The 20,025-nt window shown below is 41.1% G+C and overlaps 1 protein-coding gene across 2 annotated transcripts in view; it reads left to right on the plus strand.

The window, feature by feature from the left end:
* Positions 1–20,025, plus strand: part of SPON1 (spondin 1) — a 253,714-nt gene that overhangs the window by 104,671 nt on the left and 129,018 nt on the right. For both annotated transcript variants that reach the window (XM_026486763.4, XM_057317497.1), the window contains exon 5: positions 3,584–3,706. In XM_026486763.4, coding sequence (XP_026342548.2) covers positions 3,584–3,706 — 123 coding nt within the window. The remainder of the gene's footprint in view (positions 1–3,583; positions 3,707–20,025) is intronic.

Below are 20,025 nucleotides of genomic sequence, written 5' to 3' on the forward strand. Positions count from 1 at the left end.
CAGAGGGAGAGAATTGGATGCCCTGCCTTAGAGTTAGACCTGCCATTGGGGCCAGAGAGCTAGAACTGGGGGGCCAGGTCCCTGGTCAGCTTCCAGGTGGACATGACCACACATGGCTTTGGGGGTTTCCCTTTTTGTATTTAATTGTCCACAAGTTCACTCAGCCTTTTTGCAAGCACAGAACATCTTGACTGTTGAGGCTCTTTGTTCCTAAAGTACGGTCCCCTTCCTGCCCTGTCTCCATGAGATGACATCCAGGTCCCGCAAGTTAGATTCAGGGTGTCCTGGATAACACATTTAGAAGCCACCTCTCAGTCTACACCCACAGATGGCTAATCACAGCTACTGTGGTCTGGTTTTGTTCATTTGACATTCAGAGGACAGTCTTATTTTCCCCGATTTGAGGGTTCTCAGGAAACACTTTGCTGTCACCCCCTGCATAGGGACAGCAATCATTAACTAGAGTGCAGTTGCCAGAGCCTTAGCCCTGAAGTTGTGTGAAACCACACAAATATGCTAAATTTGGCAGAGGCGGCGTCAATCAAATGGCTGGCGAGTTTCTGTTGGTTATCACTTCTGAAGCGGAGATCCTATCAAAATGACTAAACATGCCTATTTGTAAAAAGACTGTTTTCCAATAGCAACTTTGTGGCCAAAAAAAAGCTTCTGCAGGCCCTGGGCTGAAGGATCATTACGTGAAGTTGTAGACCATCCCCGGAGATAGTAAACCCAAGAGGAAATCCCACAAATAGCAAAGCAGATCACATTAAGAAAGTCTTTAATTTGTAAGCAGAGAGCAAAGGGATTGCTCTTAAATGTGTATGCCTACTTAATTATCCCTACATTTTTCATTAAGGTCTTTACATCCTCTGCTTCCTTGAGTCAAATCAAATCTATCAAGGAAGGGGAGAAAGAAACTAGCATCGAGTATTTTTTCCCAGTTGAAGCTGTTCATCCATAGGGGTAAAGTAACAACTGCAAAGATAAAAGGCAATGGCAATCATTATTTTTTAAAAGAAACATAAAACATTAAGTTACTTACAATTAGGAACAGAGAAACATAAAATATTCAAAAAGGGGACCTGTAATAACACATGCACACCCAGGCTCACTTTATTTTTTTTTATAATAATATTTTTTTATTATATTATGTTAGTCACCATACAGTACATCCCTAGTTTTTGATGTAAAGTTCCATGATTCATTACTTGCGTATAACACCCAGTGCACCATGCAATACATTAATACCATGTCACAAACAATGAAGTGAGAGAGACAGAGAGGGAACGCAGAGAAGGGAGGAAAATGTGGGAGAGAAGGGATAAGGAGAAAAGGAAGACTAAGGGGAGAGCTGAAAAGGAAGAAGCTAATGGATGGAGAGTAGAAATGGGGAGGGGGGCAGCTGGGGAGATCAGCACGGCCGAAAGTCCCCCTTATTGGGCAGAGACCCCATTGCGGTTAGCAGAAGAGGGGTGAGTTACCTCTCTTCATCCCCGCCCTTTGAAAACCTGGTTCCTTTTCAATAGGCTTTTCCTCATAGGGAACAGTATGTCTCGTTTTAGTTTCAAACTTAGAGCCCTATTTTTTCGATAAAAGCTAATTTTCCTCTGGAATTCCGAAAGGTTTATTGTAAGTGTGTTCCCCTGAACTTCTGAATATATCTTTAAGTTTACTACGCATATCTAAAAGCCCTTTTGAGAAGGTAAAGCTACCAGTTTGCCTTATTTGGGTTTTTTGAGACATTGCTCCCTCATCAAATAGCACCTGGGAGTTACAATTGGAACCCCAACGTGTATCTCTTAGCTTGGAATTCCTTTTTCAAAACTAATTTAGTTCTTTTACAATACAGTTGGTCATAATAATAGTAATGGTAATGTAAAAGGAAAAAATCTTTAGGAGTTCCTAATTTACACTACCTTTCCTGAAATACATTCAATAGGGCTTGTCCCTTAACTATCAAAGTGGCTGATGCAGGAATGGTACCTGGGTTTCATATGCATTAAGCAATGGAGAGCCTGCTCCTAAGCAGACAATGGATGTCTATACAATGGATGTTTGTACACTCTTCCAAGTGTACCAAAAAAATAGCCAAACAGTGATTTCTATTTTGGGTGGTTTCAGACCTCTTCCTTGGTGCCATTTAGAAATCCTGGAGCTGTATGGGGAGGTCGTTTTTTAAATGCACCAGCCTTCACTTGAAAAAGCATAAAGAGAAACACACACACACACACACACACACACACAAATTATTCTCATTGGTGTTTATGCAGACCTATCCAGCAGAAGGTCTTTCCTGGAGTGATACAGCACAAAGATTAAGAGCCTGGGCTCTGAACTCAGAAAGGCCTGAGTTCCAGTTCTGCCTGCAACACCTACTAAGCCCGTGACCTTGCACTGGTTACCTAATTGCCTCAGTGTACTGATCTGCAAAATGGTGTTAACTAAAGTACTTACCTCCTACGATTGCTCAGATTAAATGAGACAGTGCATGGAAAGAGATCAGCACCTACAAGGACTCTATACCATGTAGTTATTATTACTGTATTCCATACTTTTGTCTCCATCCTAGAGCGCAGAATTCACTTCTACCCATCAGTGCTTTTGCATGTTCAAACCAAAGGAACCCAGTGAATTCCATAAGGAACACTTGTAAAATGCTCTTCCTGACACTCAAACAGATTTTTATAGTGTCGCTGCTCTTTATGTAATATTTAAGAATACATGTCCAACTTGCCAAAAAAAAAAAAAAAAAAAAGAACCTTTATGTTAATACCACTGGAGAAATCAAAGAAAAAGCAGCTGAAGCAAGTTGCAACTGTAGCCATTGTTTTCGTCTTGCCGGAAGCAGAACAGACTGGAAGCAACAATGCACAGTTAGGATTGTGGGCTTGACAATCGGAAATACTGCATTTATTCATGTAATCTCTCTTTCCCCACTTATCAGCTATTCACAGATAAAAATGGGGGCAGAGAGGGAATCTTGTTAAGTTTTTCCTGGCAGCTCCTGTGCTCAGAAGTAAACCTGAACTTACCAAATAGTCCTAAACCCCCACCCCTCCCAAATCTCCGAAAGCTTGATAAGAAGGGATGTGACTATATATGCACTTTTTACAATAATTTTCAGCAGTCCTTTCTGTCTGTCTGCTTATTCTCACTGCTCCTCTGCAAAGCTGCTCCTTCTGGTCCTGGCAGTTTGGCCCCAGAGAACATTGCTTAGAGAAAACGCACACATGCGTATTCCTCTTAAAATTTAGTGGAAAAATCCTATTGTGGGGGAAAAAGGATAACTGAGTAAATTTTATCCCTGGCTTCCTAAATATTCAGCCTTGTTGGTCCCACAGGTCTCCTCACATTGTTAGAGCAAAAGTTCTGAGTCTCTTTTATTTGCAGAATATAATGACCATACTTAGAGGTATATAAAAATCCTTTATAGCCCAAGTAGTGACCTGGTTCTGGGTGTTATTAGTCAATGAAAACTGCACCCCATCTTTTTCCAAGCTTTAAGGACAGGACAAGACCAAGATGGCGATGCCTTGTAAGTGACCCACATTTGTTTCCTAACCTAGTGATTTCCCTGTTTCAGATTCCATGTTTGACGGGGTGACCGACAAACCAATCTTAGACTGCTGTGCCTGTGGAACTGCCAAGTACAGACTCACATTCTATGGGAATTGGTCCGAGAAGACCCACCCAAAGGATTATCCTCGTGAGTAGAGTGGCTACGTCATGGACTGGGGGAAGGCGCACGGTGAAGTTCTGTCTGGTTGTAGGGTGCACCAGCCGAAGTATGTCAGATCTATTTGCTTTTACCAGCTGACTCATGAAATACACATTCCCAGGCAGTGAATTCGTCAAGACTAGCAGACGTAATACTGGTATGCTTTGAGCTTTCGTTGCATAGCGTTGTTCTAATCTGTGGTTTAAAAAAATATTCCTAGGGTCATGCATTTGGTAACCTCAGTCCCCCTAAAGAGGCTCTATCCATGAATTACACAATAGGTCTGTCTGTGCTGGAAATAGCTGGCGAGAGGGACCTGCTCTTGACTCCACAGATCAAGGTCAACAAACATTCAACATCCTCAATCATGTTGGTAATCTATCTGCATACCCTTTCCCTACGGATTCCAGATACCACCTTAGAATCCTTCATGACACCATGCTCCAGATAGCTAATTCCAATCCATGGGAGTTGTTAGGAGGCCCCAAACTTGCTATTTTAGAGAAGATCCTTAATCAGGACCCTACCAACCTGCTTTTATCGTACCATCGTCTCAACAAATGCCTAGCATGTGCCAGCACCATGCTAAGCTCTAGCGATATAATAGTGAGCAAAAAAAAAAGATACAACCCATATTCTCATACAACTTAGAGATTTGTGGGGAGACAGGCGTTTATTGAATAATCACACACAAAAATGTGAAAATTCTAACAGTGAATAGTGGACCTATCGTGTGCCAACCATTTTTACATATGTCATTTAAACCTCAGAATACCCTGCATTTGTGGATGAGCTCACTGAATTTCAGGGAGATGTCATGACTTGTCCTTAGTCAGATGTAAGTTAGTAGTGAATCCAAGATTTGAAAGGGATTTGTCAGGCTCCTTGTCCTGCCTTTCAGTTGGGCTGCCTTTAAGACCCAGTGACGCTCCTTCTCTCTGACTGTGGGTGGCTGTTGGTGTGTGGCACTCAGCATGATTTTTCTGTTCGTTGTCTGTTTTATTCTTGTTCGTTTCACTTTGGAGTTGCCACAGCTGGGAAAGATGAGTGGAACTGGGAGAAAGAGATTAAAAAGAGGGATTTGGGTCAAACCCCCCCCCAAAAAAGGGGGAGCAAAGGGTACATGGTTGGGACTTAAGAAGACCTAGTCCCGACCAGAGCCTCCATAGTCCCCAGGCAGCCCACCCAGCGGGGACTTGGCAGATCAAGAGCCCTATTGTTTAATTTTACCCACATGTAATCAAGACTTGGGATCTTAGAAGCTTCTTACTAGTTCATTCTTCTCACTCTGGGATTCAGCTTGATCTGCTTCAGCTGGTGTGGGAGACCTGTGTGAACAAAGTTGGACTCTCTGCCTTGGGGGGGTAGTTTCGGGGGAAGAAACCACTTGGAGCAAGGATGATGGGAAAAAAATTCCTCCACTGCCTCAGTCCACTAACCCAGAGGAAATAAAACGTTAGGGGCCCATTACTCATCCGTAATCCTAAGGAGCTTCTTGTGCTATTCTGTTCTGACACTATTATTCCCCAGAATTTGGGGGGGGGGGGAGCACAGACCATTGTTTCTGGGTCTTTGGGCCAAATCAAGTACAAATCTATACAGAATTTCTGTGGAGTTTTGGGAGTTTCTTAATAAAGCAGGCATGTGCTCTAGATCCCCCAGGATTGTTCCATTGTCAGATGTCGGTGTGTCTTAAATTTGGGTTGGAAAAATTTGGTCACTATGTACAGAGGAGCGTTTATCACATTGGACTGTAATTATTTCTTAAAGAGTCTTTCTTCTCCATCAGACAGAGCAGTCCTCCAGGACAAAAGCCATGACACGCTCATCTTTCATTCTTAGTGCCTTGGAAGTGCCTGGTGCCTTCCCAAGTACTGTGTACTGATTGTCAAACTCAGAGTAGCGTTCACTGAGACCTGGGAGGCAGATTTCTAGCTCCCAGCTAGTCACCATGGCCAATACTGTTGAGGAATCATAGACTAGACCTTCCTTAGAAGGAAAGGGACTCAGAGGATTGGAGCCGATTGGAAGGACACAGAGAGTGTCTAATAAGGACTTTGAAAATTCGATGCTGGCAGAAGTGATTTCTACTAATCTTAAGTAATAGATGACTTTCCTTTTGCTGCTGCAGGGATGATCTTGTCTTGACAACCGACCCTTGCCGTGAAGCCCAATTAAGCCATGATGCTTCCTGACAATAGTGCAAATTGATAAATATCAAGTCCCCCACCCCATTATTATTGCTCATCCCAAACACCACTTTGTCCACAAGGATCTCAGAGCAGCAACTCTCAAGCTTTTTAATTTCAAGATGCTTTTTACATGCTTAAAAATTACTGAGAACTCGAACATCCTTTTGCTTCTATGGGTTGTGTCTATCAAAATTCAACTTATCAAAAATTAAAACAAGTTTTAAAATAGTACTTATTAATTAAAGAGTAACATAATGAATTAGCAATAATAAACTCATTACATGTTAACATATTTTATGAAAATAACTATACTGTCTAAAACAAAAGAAATTTAGTGAAAGAGCATCATTGTTCTACATTTTTGCAAATCTCTTTAATATCTGACTTAATTAGAAGACACCTAGGTTCTCATATTTGCCTCTGCATTCAACCTGTTGTGGTATGTTTTTTTGGTTGAAGTATGTAAAGAAATTCTATCTCACACAGATCTATAATTGGAAAAAGGAAGAATATTTTAATAACTTTTTCATTAATTATAGATAATCTTCTTTGATACTATACCAAAACTCTACAAAGGGTAGTTTCTTTTGTTTTTTTTAAGATTTTATTTATTTATTTGACACAGAGAGAGAGAGTACAAGCAGGGAGAGCAGCAGAGGGAGAGGGAGAAGCAGGCTCCCTACTGGGCAGGGAGCTGATGCGGGGCTCCATCCCAGGACCCTGGGATCATGACCTGAGCTGAAGGCAAACGCTTAACTGACTGAGCCACCCAGGTATCCCTACAAAGGGTAGTTTCTTAAAAGATAATTACAATGTAGAACATGAAACCAACTTGTACTCTGTTATATTAAAATGCATTGCTTTACTTTACACTTTGAATGAATCTTTTACAAATGAATGATTTTGTAACATCATACAATGGTCGTTTGGAAAATACTGGTTTACCAAGTTACACAGATGGTCCAGATGTCGAGACTTTCCATTATACAATATCAAAAAATCACATTCATTAGTATCACTTCCAGTCTCATCAGAAACGTGTTTAAGTATTGGAAAGCTACCAGATTCATAATGACAGAAACAAGTTTTCCAAAATTCTAAGTTTTGCTTGAAAGTTTTAATTTTTTCATTGGCAACACATCCTGTCCGTTGTTTTCCTTGAAATGACAGGCTCACTTCATTTTTGAGGAAACGTCTACCACATTCTCCAGTCTGAATAACCATAATTTGTCTGTCATTGGTTCATTCAAGTAAAAATAATGTTTATGGAAATAAAAGTGTACAGTCCAGCTTGCAAGAGCATTTACTCAAGGCAGTCATCGCACCCGAGTATACACAGAAGTGTTTCGTGCATGATCCCCAGTTAGTCACACAGAACGGGAGAAAAATGTGTACTCAGACATACAGAGACTAATACATAATAGTAATAATTTTTATTGTTTCATCAAAAACATCCTTAAGTGAAGCCGACTCTTTACATTGTTTACCGCGGTTCCTGGCAGTGACTGCTGACATCGTTGGAGGCCACTGTGTGGATGGGTGCTAAGTGACAGCGGATCACGCAGCACTGCTTTGGGACCATCAGGGTGAACGCCAACATGTGGCAAATGTCTTAGTATTATTGTGAAAATAGTTTTCACCTCACAGACCCCCTGCAAGGCCCTCAGGGTCCCCAGGGGTCTGTAGACGACACTTGGAGAACCTCTGCTATAGGGTAGGTTAGCACCTTGAGGTGTCTGTCCTTTAGTTCTCTTTGGGTGACTTGCCCTGGAGAATTCACACTGGGTTCCACAAGAGGATCGGGTAACGCTCTTGTGCCTTCAGTCCTCGCTTGTGGGGGCCACATCGACAGGTGGTTCTTCTCAATGCTATGCAAGATGGCTGGTTCTGAATGCTGTTTCTGGGTTCCCTTTCTTAGAGAACAGAGGACTCTATATCCATGACACTCCTCTCCCTGGGAGGTGAAATCAGGAAGGCGAGAAGACAGCCCAAGCGGACATCCCCTCTCCATTGTAATGCCGTAAACCTCTGCTGGCCATCTGGAAATAGTGAAATCCTTTTAAAACACCTCCAACTGGGTAGTTTCTAGAAATCCATTTTAAGGCTGGATCATGCAAGTTTTACCTCCTAATTTTATAAGTGAAAAAACCAGAAGCACAAAGTTAAGGGCTCAGATCACATAGCCAGAGAGTTTCAGAAACAAAATCAAAGCTCAGATCTCTTGATTCCCTTTTGCCTTCTTCTGGGGGCTGTCACAAGACAGTCTTCTCTCCTCTGCAGTGAAATTAAATGTCTTGTACACAAAGCATCTTTTAAGCATCTGCTGTACCAATGTGGACTCAGCCGATACTAAATTCTGAACAACTTTGCCCCACTGTACAAAGACCTCCTCATAGATCCTAACTTAGAAGTCAGAAAGAGAAGGTCTGGATTCACTGAGCCTGAACAGAGCTCCAGAACCCTGGAGTGTTAGGAGGAATGCAAGCAAGCTTCCCCATTGTCTGTCCTCAGCAGTCTTTAGTGTCCAGCAGAGGTCCAGGAGCCATGTGTCTTTTACAGGAACATGGTGACCAGCAGGGTCACTTCAGAGGGATGTCCCAGGGTTTGGAGACAGGCTCTGTCTTTGCCAGGGGATTAGATGCTGAGTCACTTTGCTTACTTGCTCTGAACACAGCTCCTAGGTTTGTTGGTTGTTTTGTTGTTTGTTTTTTTTTTAAAGATTTTATTTATTCATTTGAGAGAGAGAGAGCACGAACGGGTGGGGGCAGAAGGAAAGGGAAAAGCAGACTCCCACTGAGCAGGGAGCCCCCTGTGGGACTCGATCCCAGGACCTGGAGATTATGACCTGCACCAAAGGCAGACGCTTAACCATCTGAGCCACCCAGGCGCCCCAGGGTGCTAGGTTTTTGACAAATGACTCCACCCTGTAGAGACTCTGTAATGTCCCTTGACGATGTAAACTGCACAACACTCTCCATTTTTGATATGGTATCAGTTTTAACACTGTTTAACAAATACATATTGATGAAAGGAACATTTTTTTCCAGGAGCCAATTATTTTTGTTTCATTTGACGACACATTGCCTAAAATATAAACATGGCCACTGGGAAATACAGTCTACAGAACCAGAGTTACTGTTACAATGAAACTCAGCCATCTTTTCCATTGGGTCATGTTATTTAAAAGTTATGAGCTTTTAAATCCAATCACATAAAAAACCACCACTCTAACGTTTGCAACAACTCTCATTTCTTCATATGTTCATCCACATACAGAGTGGCACATTTGGAAACATTGCATCCTACTTTGTGCATTTGGTTTTGTTTCCATAGTCATAATTTGTTACGTCAGCTTGCTCTAAACCACCTGTCTGTTCTTTTATTGAACATTTAGGTGATGTCAGGTCTTTTGCTAACATAGAAAGCACTACAACAAAGAAGCTTTTTAAAAAAGATTTATTTATTGGAGAGAGCAAGAGAGCAGAGGGAGGGTGAGTGAGAGAGTGAGAATCCTCAGGCCGACTCCCCACTGAGCGTGGAGTCTGACACGAGGCTCGATCCCAGGACCCTGAGATCATGACCTGAGCCAAAATCAAGAGTTGGGCACTTACCAACTGAGCCACCCAGGTGCCCCACAATAAAAAAAACTTTGCAGTAAAGTCTTCTTCCACCCTTTGTCCTTCCTTTGAATCATTTCCTTGAAATAGTTTCCCAAGAATAAGACAGCCTGATCAAAGGATATGCACTTTTTATGCGCTCTTAAGACATTTTGCCAGATTCTTCTCCAACATATTTGTATCAGTTCACCATGTTACCAATAATGAGTAAATAGATCTCTTTCTCCCAGCCTCCTCAGCATTTAACGTGTTCTGTTTGGGTTTTGCCAATTAATGGTTATAAAAAATTAATCTCATATTTTTAAATTGGCATTGGTTTAATGACTAACATACTTGAATCTTTTTGTGTGTGTGCTTATTGTGTTTGCCTTTAAAACCCCTATGGCACTGACAGGAATCAAGTCTGATTTTGTTCATTATCTCCTCAGGGCCTAGCTCATTGTCTGGCACATTGAAAGCCTCTAAATAAATAATGTGGAATGAATGAATGAGAAGCAGTTACAAAATGAGCAAGGAAGAAGGTGGAGGGAGATGAACAATGAGAAGCTACTGAAGAGGTTGGGGCAGGAGAGAGAGGACCTTATATGGCCGCTAAGTAGGGAGCAGATTGGGTGGTACTGGCAATAATTGGGAAGGTAGGCGAGCAGGATATTACAGCAATGGGGCCAGCTTGGACTAAGGCAGTGGATGTGGTGATGGAGTGAATGATGGACTGGAGATATCTTCCAGAGGTAGATTCTGTCATGGATTGGATGTCGAAGAGTGACAGAGAAAAGCATCAGAGCTGACAGGTAATCTTGCTTCTTAAAATATTCCTCAGTATTATTGTCTCTATTTTTGCAAATGATCATAAAATCATTTTATCTAATTCTGTAAAGGATTCTGTCAGAATTTTAAATGGGATTGCATTAAATCCCTAAATTACTTTTGGAAGAATTGTTAGCTTTATAATATTTAGCTTGCTCAGTTTCTTCCCATTTATGATAAGAAAATATGTGGGTTTCCGCAGCCCAGTGCCTAGAACGGTGATGAGTCACAGGTAGACCATAGGCCTCTTCTTTCCATCTAACTTCAGAAACAAAATGAAACATTCAACAAACAATAATCCTACTCCTTCCCACCATCACAGGGAAATCCCTCTCCAAGCAGAGTAAGTGTGCCCATCAGCGCCCCCTAGTGACGTCACCACCAGGCTGTGTGAATAGAGATGTGACTGGAAATTAGAGTTTCCTACCAAGTACATGTGTCATGATACACAGTTTCAGTGAAAGACGGAGCAAAAGAGAAAGGATTAAACAGCTTCTTTCCCCCTTTTTCTCCTCTCTTCTCTCCATCTGTCTGGGAAGTCTTGCGGCAACAACTCACTGTGTTATGCACCGGTAGTAGGGAAGGAAAGTCAGTTAATCTGGTCTTCCAGTTAAACATGGCAGGTTGAATCCAAACATTAATTTCTGATCTTTCCTCCAATCCCATAAAGATAGCACTAGATGAATAAAAAATAAACTTACAAAGACAAGGAAAAAGGAAAGAAGGCTACACCCTACCAGAGGTACTGCCAAAATCTGGGGAGCTGGAGAGGTGGCAACTCTCAACAGAGCAAAGAACGAAGAATCCTACATACTTGCGGAGAGGGGGTGCATAAGAGCCAAGCCAACTGTTTGCACAGAACACAGGAATAGCCTCAGGAACCAGGGGTTCAGCACAATGGATGAGAAAAGCCTACCATCGTGAAACTTTAGAATAATGGGGATAGGGACAACCCGAAAAGCATCCAGAAAAACAGGCAACAAAGAATCAGACCTCTTTAGAACAACGCAAAAGCTACAGTCCAAAAGAGCAATGTCAAATTTCAAACTCATGGTTATAAATTCTGAGGGGGGACCCTTTTGCTCAGCCTGGAGACCAGGCGAGGACAGAGCAGCTCTGTTATTGCCTCCGTGTGCTAGTTGGGTTTCTTTGTAGATCGCTTTTTCATTGAAGTTTCTTTATTTTGTTTTGGTGAGAGAGTATGTAATAGAACATATCTGCTTTTTTTGTATTTACAGAATTTGCTCTGTTTTTTCATGACCTCATGTCTGTTTACTTGAGAAAGCCTTTTCTCTTATTCCACACAGATGCTGAGGGATATGTTATTTACGTCATGGCACACGAGCATCCTTGGTCCATTCAGGGTCCTTCTGGTTTCATTTGCTTTTTGTTACATTCCATGTACCCCACATAGGACGACTGTCATATTTGAATCTTTCCGCCATCTTATTTTGTATTTGCTGATTATAATTTCTTTTTGTTTCTTTTTTTAACCACTTCTTTTCTTTCCGTTGCCTGCATTAAGTTTTCTTCTGCTGGTTTACAGTATTTGATTCATGTTGTTGTTCTGGTGGTGGTTGCCTCTAATTTAAAACACATACTTAGGTTGATTTATCTGTGTTGATTTCATAAACATTTCAATATTGGTCTTCCTCTGAACAAAATAAGAACATTAGCATGTTCTCAGATTCCTTTGTTGTCTACCACCCCTCTACCCAGATACACAATCATGTTGGTTATTTTCAAGGACGACCTTTGATCTCTGGTGTATTTCAGTGTCTCTGGTAGTTTCATGGGTCTGTGTTTCTGAAGTTTCCCGGGGTTGAACTCAGAGGAGTGAGGCATGGGTGCTAATTCACCGTCTCATCAGGAACCAGCAATAAACTTGCAGGGATTTTGTTTATGGTGTTCAATCCATTTAATTCTTGGCAGTATCTCTACTTACTGCTGTATGATGGTAAGTTTAATTATGCTTATTCAGGCTCTATTACTTGATCGTTTCTTCTTGATTTTTCCTATTATGATAATGGGGTATTAACACCTTGATCTAAAACTGTGTGCTTATCATTTCTCCTTGATGCTTAAATGATTGTTTTCCATTTGTCGCTATGTCTTTGGAACCTATAACATCATATCATTATATCCTCATGATTAACTCTGACTTTCAACAACACATAATTAACATATTTAGCTGGCTTTAATAACTTTCACCTTAAATTCAATCGTGTCTGAAACCCCACCTGCTTTTTCTTCCCTTTAATTTCCCTTTTTAGTGTTTTATAAATTTATTTTTCTTATTTTTAGGCTTTCAACGCCTTTTAAAGATTTTCCAGTAAATTATTGCATTCATCCAATTGGAAGGGCTTTTGTGTTTTTCTTTTCTTTTTTTGGGGGGGGGGGTTCAGTTTTTTTTTTATTTGTCTGTTCTGTTTTGTTTTATTTCTCAACATAATTATTTAAACTTACACTTATTTTAACCTCAGTCCTATGGAGTTTTTGTTCTGCCATTCTACTTTTTACCTCTCTGTTGTTATAGTTAATTTGTTTTCTTTTTTCTAGATTTTCTTTGGTATTACATAGGCAATGAGCATTTATTTGGTTTGGGTTTTGCTTATTTTTATTTCGTTTGGCAGCAATCTTCTTTTAAGTTAATTAGCTATCAGTTTAAAACATACAGCAAGGATATTACTTCTATTTTATTAATATACTCCTATCTTATTAGGATAGCATTTTTGATTCATTCTTATGAGAAACCTCTGCTGGTTTTTGTTTTTCTCAACCCTTTTCTTACTTCCGTTCCCCATTGACTTCACTTACTACTCCGTTCATTTCTTTTTTATCTACTTTTATTTTAACAATTCTCCTCATTCCCAACTCCCATCAATTCTTCTCTGTTACTGTTCTTACTTACTTACCTCTTCAGTAAAAATGTACAATTCAGAATTTCTTACTATTTTTAACAGCATCCTTTTTTTCAGATCTTTTAAGATTAGATTTCTTTTTGAAATAAACTTGGAATCCAACACTTTCCCATTAGCAGGTGATTGAATTTTTAGGACTGAAATTCTGTGTGAGTCTTTGTATTTGGCTAACAACTCAACTGGGTAAAAGCCCAAATTATACAGTTTCTTACTCTGACTATGGTTTATCCATGGTTTTCTGTTACAGTGGAAAAAAAAAAAAAACCCTAGTCCTTATTCACTTATGATTTCTATTCCTTTACATGAAATCTATAACCTAAGCTCTGTACAGAGTGCTTTCTTCTTCTCCTGCAGTTAAAATATTTGATGATGCCCGCTATTCTAAATGAGATCTTAAATAAGGCTTTATGTATGCCGTCAGCTATTTTATTAGTGGTGACGTTATTCTTCAAGGTCGTCTGGGTTTTTTTTCCTAATCTTTGATTTGTTGTTGTTGTTCTTTATTGTTTGTCCAGTCATTCTGCAGATCTATTCAGAGCATATCCTGTGTGCAGGCGTGTCAGTTCATTCCTGTTTATTCCTTCTGTGTCCTCAGGAACTCCATGCTCGGCCAGGGTGCTGCATTCCCCAGACCCATCTTCTTTTGCGTCTTTTCCTATCTCTCTCTGTGCTCTGCATGTTTTTCCCTGGTTCATTTCTCTTTCTCTGGTTAGTTTCCTATAGCATCAGTCCCACCCTGGACCCATGTTCTCATTGTTGGCGCCTGCCTACTCCTTCCTCCCATAATGAGCTCTCCTGAAATAGGTATATTTAAAAAAAAGATTGCAGCTCCTCTCTCACTTCTGTTTTTATTCTGATTTCATTCCATGGTTTACTGCTCCTCCCCAACCTCATCCACACCCAGCTTCTTAATTCAGAGTTCTTCTCTCATACTGCCAAACATTTTTAATAGTTCAAAATCACTTCTCCCCCTTTTACTCATTTTTTCCTTGAGGGATGATTATGACTGCTATCTCCAAAACCTTTGCCTCAGACGATTTTATTGGCATTTAAATGGGACTTGAAATTGGAAGGTTCCGGCCTCTCATGCTGCCTGCCTCCTGGAGATCCCTGAACTATTTCTTGAGCGTACTGTTTCTTAAATAAGATACGCCTTCATTGGGCTGACCATTTAGTATGCTATATAAAGTATTGCTGTCCTTGTATCTATCGAGGTAAAGTCTCATTACCACCGATAGGGGTAAATTAATTCATTGATGACTTATTTGTCATTTACTCCTGCCGATTGGCAGTTCAAAGAGCACATGGTTCCTGTCTCTCATTCGTACAGCTTAAACGGCCACCTGTTTGGAACTGATTTCAGGAGGAAGAAAGATTGGATTCATTGGCAAGTCATGGATCAGTTATTATGTAAGTTCTAATGCCACCAGTTCCCCTGGCAAAATGGATGTGATTAACATTTAAGTATGACACCAGCCCATGCATTTTTCATGCAGTATTTCCTTCGAAACTGTTTGCCAGTACCTGTGTGGCAACTCCAAGAAACGCATACTTTAATAATAAAGACTTGATTTTCCCTTTGCATGAAAATATCCTAAACTCCGAAAAGCTTTATGAAACTGAAGGAGAGGGAATATACAAAGTCCATTAAACCACAGCATTATGTATGGTTACCCAGGAATTTGCACACAAAACTCAGCTATAGCTAATGGCATTTATATACTTAAGTTTTCCAAACAACGAGCTGAAAAATCTACCCTCAAGAATTGTTTATGCTGAGAAAGGGTAACTATTTATAATCACGAGTGGAGTTTCTGCAAAGGTCCATGCCAGGCACTACAGTCCTGGCAAACGTCCCTCCCAATTTGCAAGAACTCTACTGTTTGGGGCTGGAAGTGAAGCATGAGTACAAAGAAATACTTGCAGCTTTTTCCTAGCCTCAGTTAAATTTCAGAGCAAAAGAACAAACACATCACAGGACAAAGGATATAGGAAATCACAGCACAAGCAGCCCTGCCTTATTTTTAGTAAAAAGGATTAGTAAGGGCTGCCCTGCAGTAAAGCGGATTGCCTGGGATCAGGGAGTAGGATGGTTGTAATCTCTTTACTAGACCACTGAGTTGATTGATTAAATTAAAAGTTATGAGTCAAATGCCGCCCCAGAACATCTTGGAACCTTTCAGTCTCAACGTATTCATGTGATCCTAATGACCTTCCGTTGGAAGGGAAAAGTGTGCGCTACCTGTAGGGAACCCGTGAAGAAAGGCTTGGGAGCAAGCTAAACCTTTTCACAACTGCCAGCAAGAGTTTAATTAAACTCTCTCTAACATAATAAGCTTGGTTCAATTTAAGAGCAACATGTGCCATGTTTTCCCTGCACATGGAGCGTCCCAGGGTCCTGCAGCTCAAGTGGAAAGAACAATGAAAAGGAGAAGGCTTTCTCTTCACATCTGGCTCCTTGAAATGGGGTAAGAGGCTTTCTGGAGGCTTTTGCTGACTGGGACAGTTAGTGTTTACAGATGTGAGTGGCTTTCAGTCATTGAATGCAAATTGCGTTTGCTTTGTTGCACACACCCTGGGAAAACCAAGAGGAAGAAGAGGAATAATGTTCCTTTATCCGCCCACCCACATTGAGATTCAGGGCAGTCTTTTCAGGTTTATTGGGTCCCTAAGCAACCTTTGAAGAGAGCTGTCCATCTGTCCGGCTGTCCCTCCTGCAGCAGACATGGATTCATTTGGCTTTGCTTTGCAAGTCTCTGGTTCCATCTTGGGTCCATTGACTGAATTTTTAGGTAAACATTTCTTGCCTGCAGACCTGAGTGGTTCCCCAGCTCTGGGGCTAATTCTGCCTCCCTCTTAAACTTTGATCTGTATTCTGAAGGCAAGCTCATCAGAAAAAAAAAAAAAGTGAAAGAGGGCTAGCTTTTAATGTGAAGGCTAAAAGCCAGAAAAATAAGCTAAAGCAGGAGGTGGGAGAGAGCAGTTTCTTGCTGGAATAGAGAACCTCAGCACCAAATATCAGAACAATGTGAGAGCTGAAAGAACATTTCTGTGGTGAGAGAAGCTATAAGCCAGGTTTCTCTTGCCCCAAAGATTGGCCAGTGGTGAGTGCTCTGCTAAAAAGCAATGTATACCATATAGAGTCTGAACCATCGTGGACTTGGAAGTCAGATCCCACTTGGAGTCTTGTATCAGACACTCACTCATGGAGCCTTATGAAAATTGCTTAACCTCTCTGTGCCTCAGTGTGCTCGTTTGTAAAGCAGAGATAATCAAAGCACCTACCTAATGAAACTATTTTGAAAATGGGCCAGGGCTCAAGTCTAAGTTCCCCTATTCACTGGCTGTAGGACCTTGGAAAAGACACGAGCTGACCTTTTGAGCTCTGATTTTATACTAAAACCAAAATCTACATCACTGGATTATCATAGGGGTGGATGAGTTAATATTCTTACAACCCTTAAAACAGCCTTGGTATATAGTGGAAGCTCACAAAGTGTTAGTCATTATGAGTTTTAAATGAGATAACTCCCAAGTGGTTTGGGGCGGGGGGGTTGTTGTTGTTTTGGTTTGGTTTCTGTGGTGTTTTGCTTTGGTTTGGTTTTTTGCTTAGTACCAGATACACTGCATGTTCTGTCTTGACTGTGGCTATAAGGTGCTTATTTCTAACCTTGTCATTATTCCCACCCACATTCTCAACCTTTAAGTAAGGATTTAGCTCTGATCTCATGTTGAAATCTTGGGCAAACCCTCTCATCTGATTGGCTTCCATCACCTGGTGAGAATTTCCTGAAGTTTCCACCTGGCTCCTAAATTTCCTCCATGTCCCAGTGGAAACAGGGCTGAGTTCCAGATACATTTTATCATCCCTAACCTTACAAATAACCAAATATGATGAAGGTGAATAGCTCCAAATTTAAAATGCAAAGATACTATACAAAAGATCTCATACTGTGGATAGCCCAACCAGCAGTGAGGAAATAGTTTGTATTTTTGACACTTTTCCCCACTCAGAAAAGAATTTAATAACAAATACAACATACATTTCACAACCAGCCAGGCAAACACATGGAACTAGTCAGCTAATCTTGATTACAAGTTAGTATTTACTGATTGTATTTTTGTAAATAAGCTAAGAGAAGTAAACAGAGTTTGAGATTTATGTGTTCTGTGATTTCTGTTGGCCAAGATTGGTTTTACTTGGTTTCCCTCCCCTCTCCCCACCACCCCCTATAAACACACATAAAAAATTCTTAGCGGGGATTTGCCTCAGGGTAAACAGGGACCTGAGCAGCACCCAACTAGTGAAGAAGCAAAGCTGGGATAAGGAAACCACTTAGCTGTTGAGCTCAAAGCCTTCTCGGGTCTGTACCATTCCCTGTAATGACATCAAGGAAATGTCACATAGGACAGAATCTAGACCCTCTCTAAAATCTACCTTAGTTAAGTGCATCTCACTTCCTTTAATCCATAAGATGTGGGAAAATCTCTCATATCCTCCTCAACCTTGGGGCAGGCAATTATAATAACATCTTCATGGTACTATGTATATTAGAGATAACATTGGACAAACTTCCTATATGATCCTTTTCCTTACCTTGTACCTCCTGTGTCCTCTTTGCTTTTTTCCCACCTTCTACAATGGTTTTATGCTAGACCCCTGGAGAAAAGTGTTGGGGTTGGTTGGGACCGTCACCGTATCCCCAGCTCCAACACAGTGTCTGATCTAGAGTCAGTGCTCAATACATGTTATTCAGTGGACTTGCTGCAAAAATCTTCTCCATTAAAAAAAATATATTTACTCTACTTAAGACAGTCATAGGAAGGGAGAATGTATATGTTCTAAAACTCTTCATAAGGTTATTCAGAATCATATACACAGAACTCTACCGAAGCTAACAGCATTTACATGCTTAAAGTTTTCCAAACAATGAGTTGAAAATATACCCTGAAGAATTGTTTATGCCAAATAAGGCTGAGTATTCATGGTCATGACTGAAATTGCTGCATGTTTTCTGCCAGCCACTGCATTCCTGCCAAACATCCTCCCAATTTGCAAGGATTCTTGGGTTTCACGTTGGAAATAAAGCAGTAAAATGCCTCTTCAACCCAACTGACATGGGTCTTACTCTTCATTAGTGTTTGCTTAGGCTGCCCTGAGTAGAGCAACATCCTAACTCTTTGAAATGCTTATTTAGGTTGACAAAGTGACATGGATTTTCAACCGAAGAGCATGGAAACAAGTTAACAGAATTGTGATGTCAATTTGGGTTGTGAACACACAACATTTGGCATGTGGCTCTTGCTGCTTCCACGCCAGAGGCACCAACTGAGAGGTGGTCAGTCAGAGATTTCCATCAGCCAAAGCAAGAAATCAGTTCCCCATCCCGGTAGCCCAAGCAATGCCGAAGCTTGCAGGTGGTAGGGGGAGGGGGGCAGGGAAGAAAAAGCAAAAAACTGGCAGACCAAAGTCTTGGATTTGCTAATCGCAGCTACTCGGGGGTGTATGCTTGAAGAATCACTCACAGCAAGGAGCACTTAGGCAAAAGTGCTCCTGGAAAGTGAGCCTGCTGAAGATCCTGTTTTCAGAGTCAGTGCAGGCCCCCAGCATTCCGGTGTCAGTGATTTTCCTTGTTTGGAAGAATTTTGCAGGAGTTAAGCAACCAGTCATTGTCCCAATTCTAACAAGTCCATCACATCTAACAGTAAAGAGTGTGGTCTCTGGAACCAGACTAAATCCTGCCTCCACCTGTCCATGAGTTGTTAGGCACGCCCCTTCATTAACCTCTCTGTGCTTCAGTTTTCTTATCCGTAAAGTGGGAATGATAACAATACTAACTTCACAGGACTCTTGTGAAGATGAAATGGATTAATGTATGTAAAGAGCTTAGAAGAGCCTGGCATATATTAAGTGTTATATAATTGTTAGCTACTATTATAATTCCTTTTGTGTGATCCACTTCTTGCCTTGAACTCCAGTGCTCTTAATTAGATCTCAATCTTTAGGCTTTCATGGATTCCATAGATATTTAGGAACCACCTACCATCTGGCTGACCTTGCCTTTAAGGTTGCCTTGTTCCCCAGTGAGACCCATGTAGGAGTCCTCTTTGCCCCACCAGGGATGAGATCCTTCCCTTGCTCCTGAAATTGTCCCTCTTACAGTGGCCAGACCTGACTGATGCCCAGTGTCCCTGGTCTCTTCTAATATCGGGAGCTCCCCAGCCTGCCTGCTCATCTCCACCACCAGTCTCTCTGTCTCATCTCTAAGCTCACTGCCTGGTCCGGTCTTGATTCTGGTAGCACCCTTGAAATTTGTTCAAGCAGTGTATAAATTGTTCAACCCTTTATTTCCCTCCGAGGAAGAACTAGGAAGCCAGACCTTATCAAGTCAAAGGAATTCCTGCTACCCCTTACTGCAGTAATTTAATCTCTAAGAAGTTAAAAAACAAAAAAACAAAAACAACAACAACAAAAACCTAAGGAAATAGCCCTCTAATCATAAAGGGTCCCTCTTCATCAAGAGAAAAATAGACTTTTCCTGCTTAAAATTGCACAAGCAGAACTCTTCCATTTCACCAGAGCTCCAGGGAATAATAGGCCACCAGCTGCCACCTTGGGCTGCAGGTTTCAGGAACTTGGAAAGGGAATTTTCCATCCTGATTATTGCCTTTGCAGTGTTCTCAGCTGCCAGCACATGGTGGTGGGCGTGGGTATGAGCCAACTTTTGTGTTCTAAATAATGAGGCTGAGATGCTGTCCTCCTTTGCTAC

This window comes from Ursus arctos, unplaced genomic scaffold, assembly GCF_023065955.2.
Source record: "Ursus arctos isolate Adak ecotype North America unplaced genomic scaffold, UrsArc2.0 scaffold_23, whole genome shotgun sequence".
Taxonomy (NCBI): Eukaryota; Metazoa; Chordata; class Mammalia; order Carnivora; family Ursidae; genus Ursus; species Ursus arctos.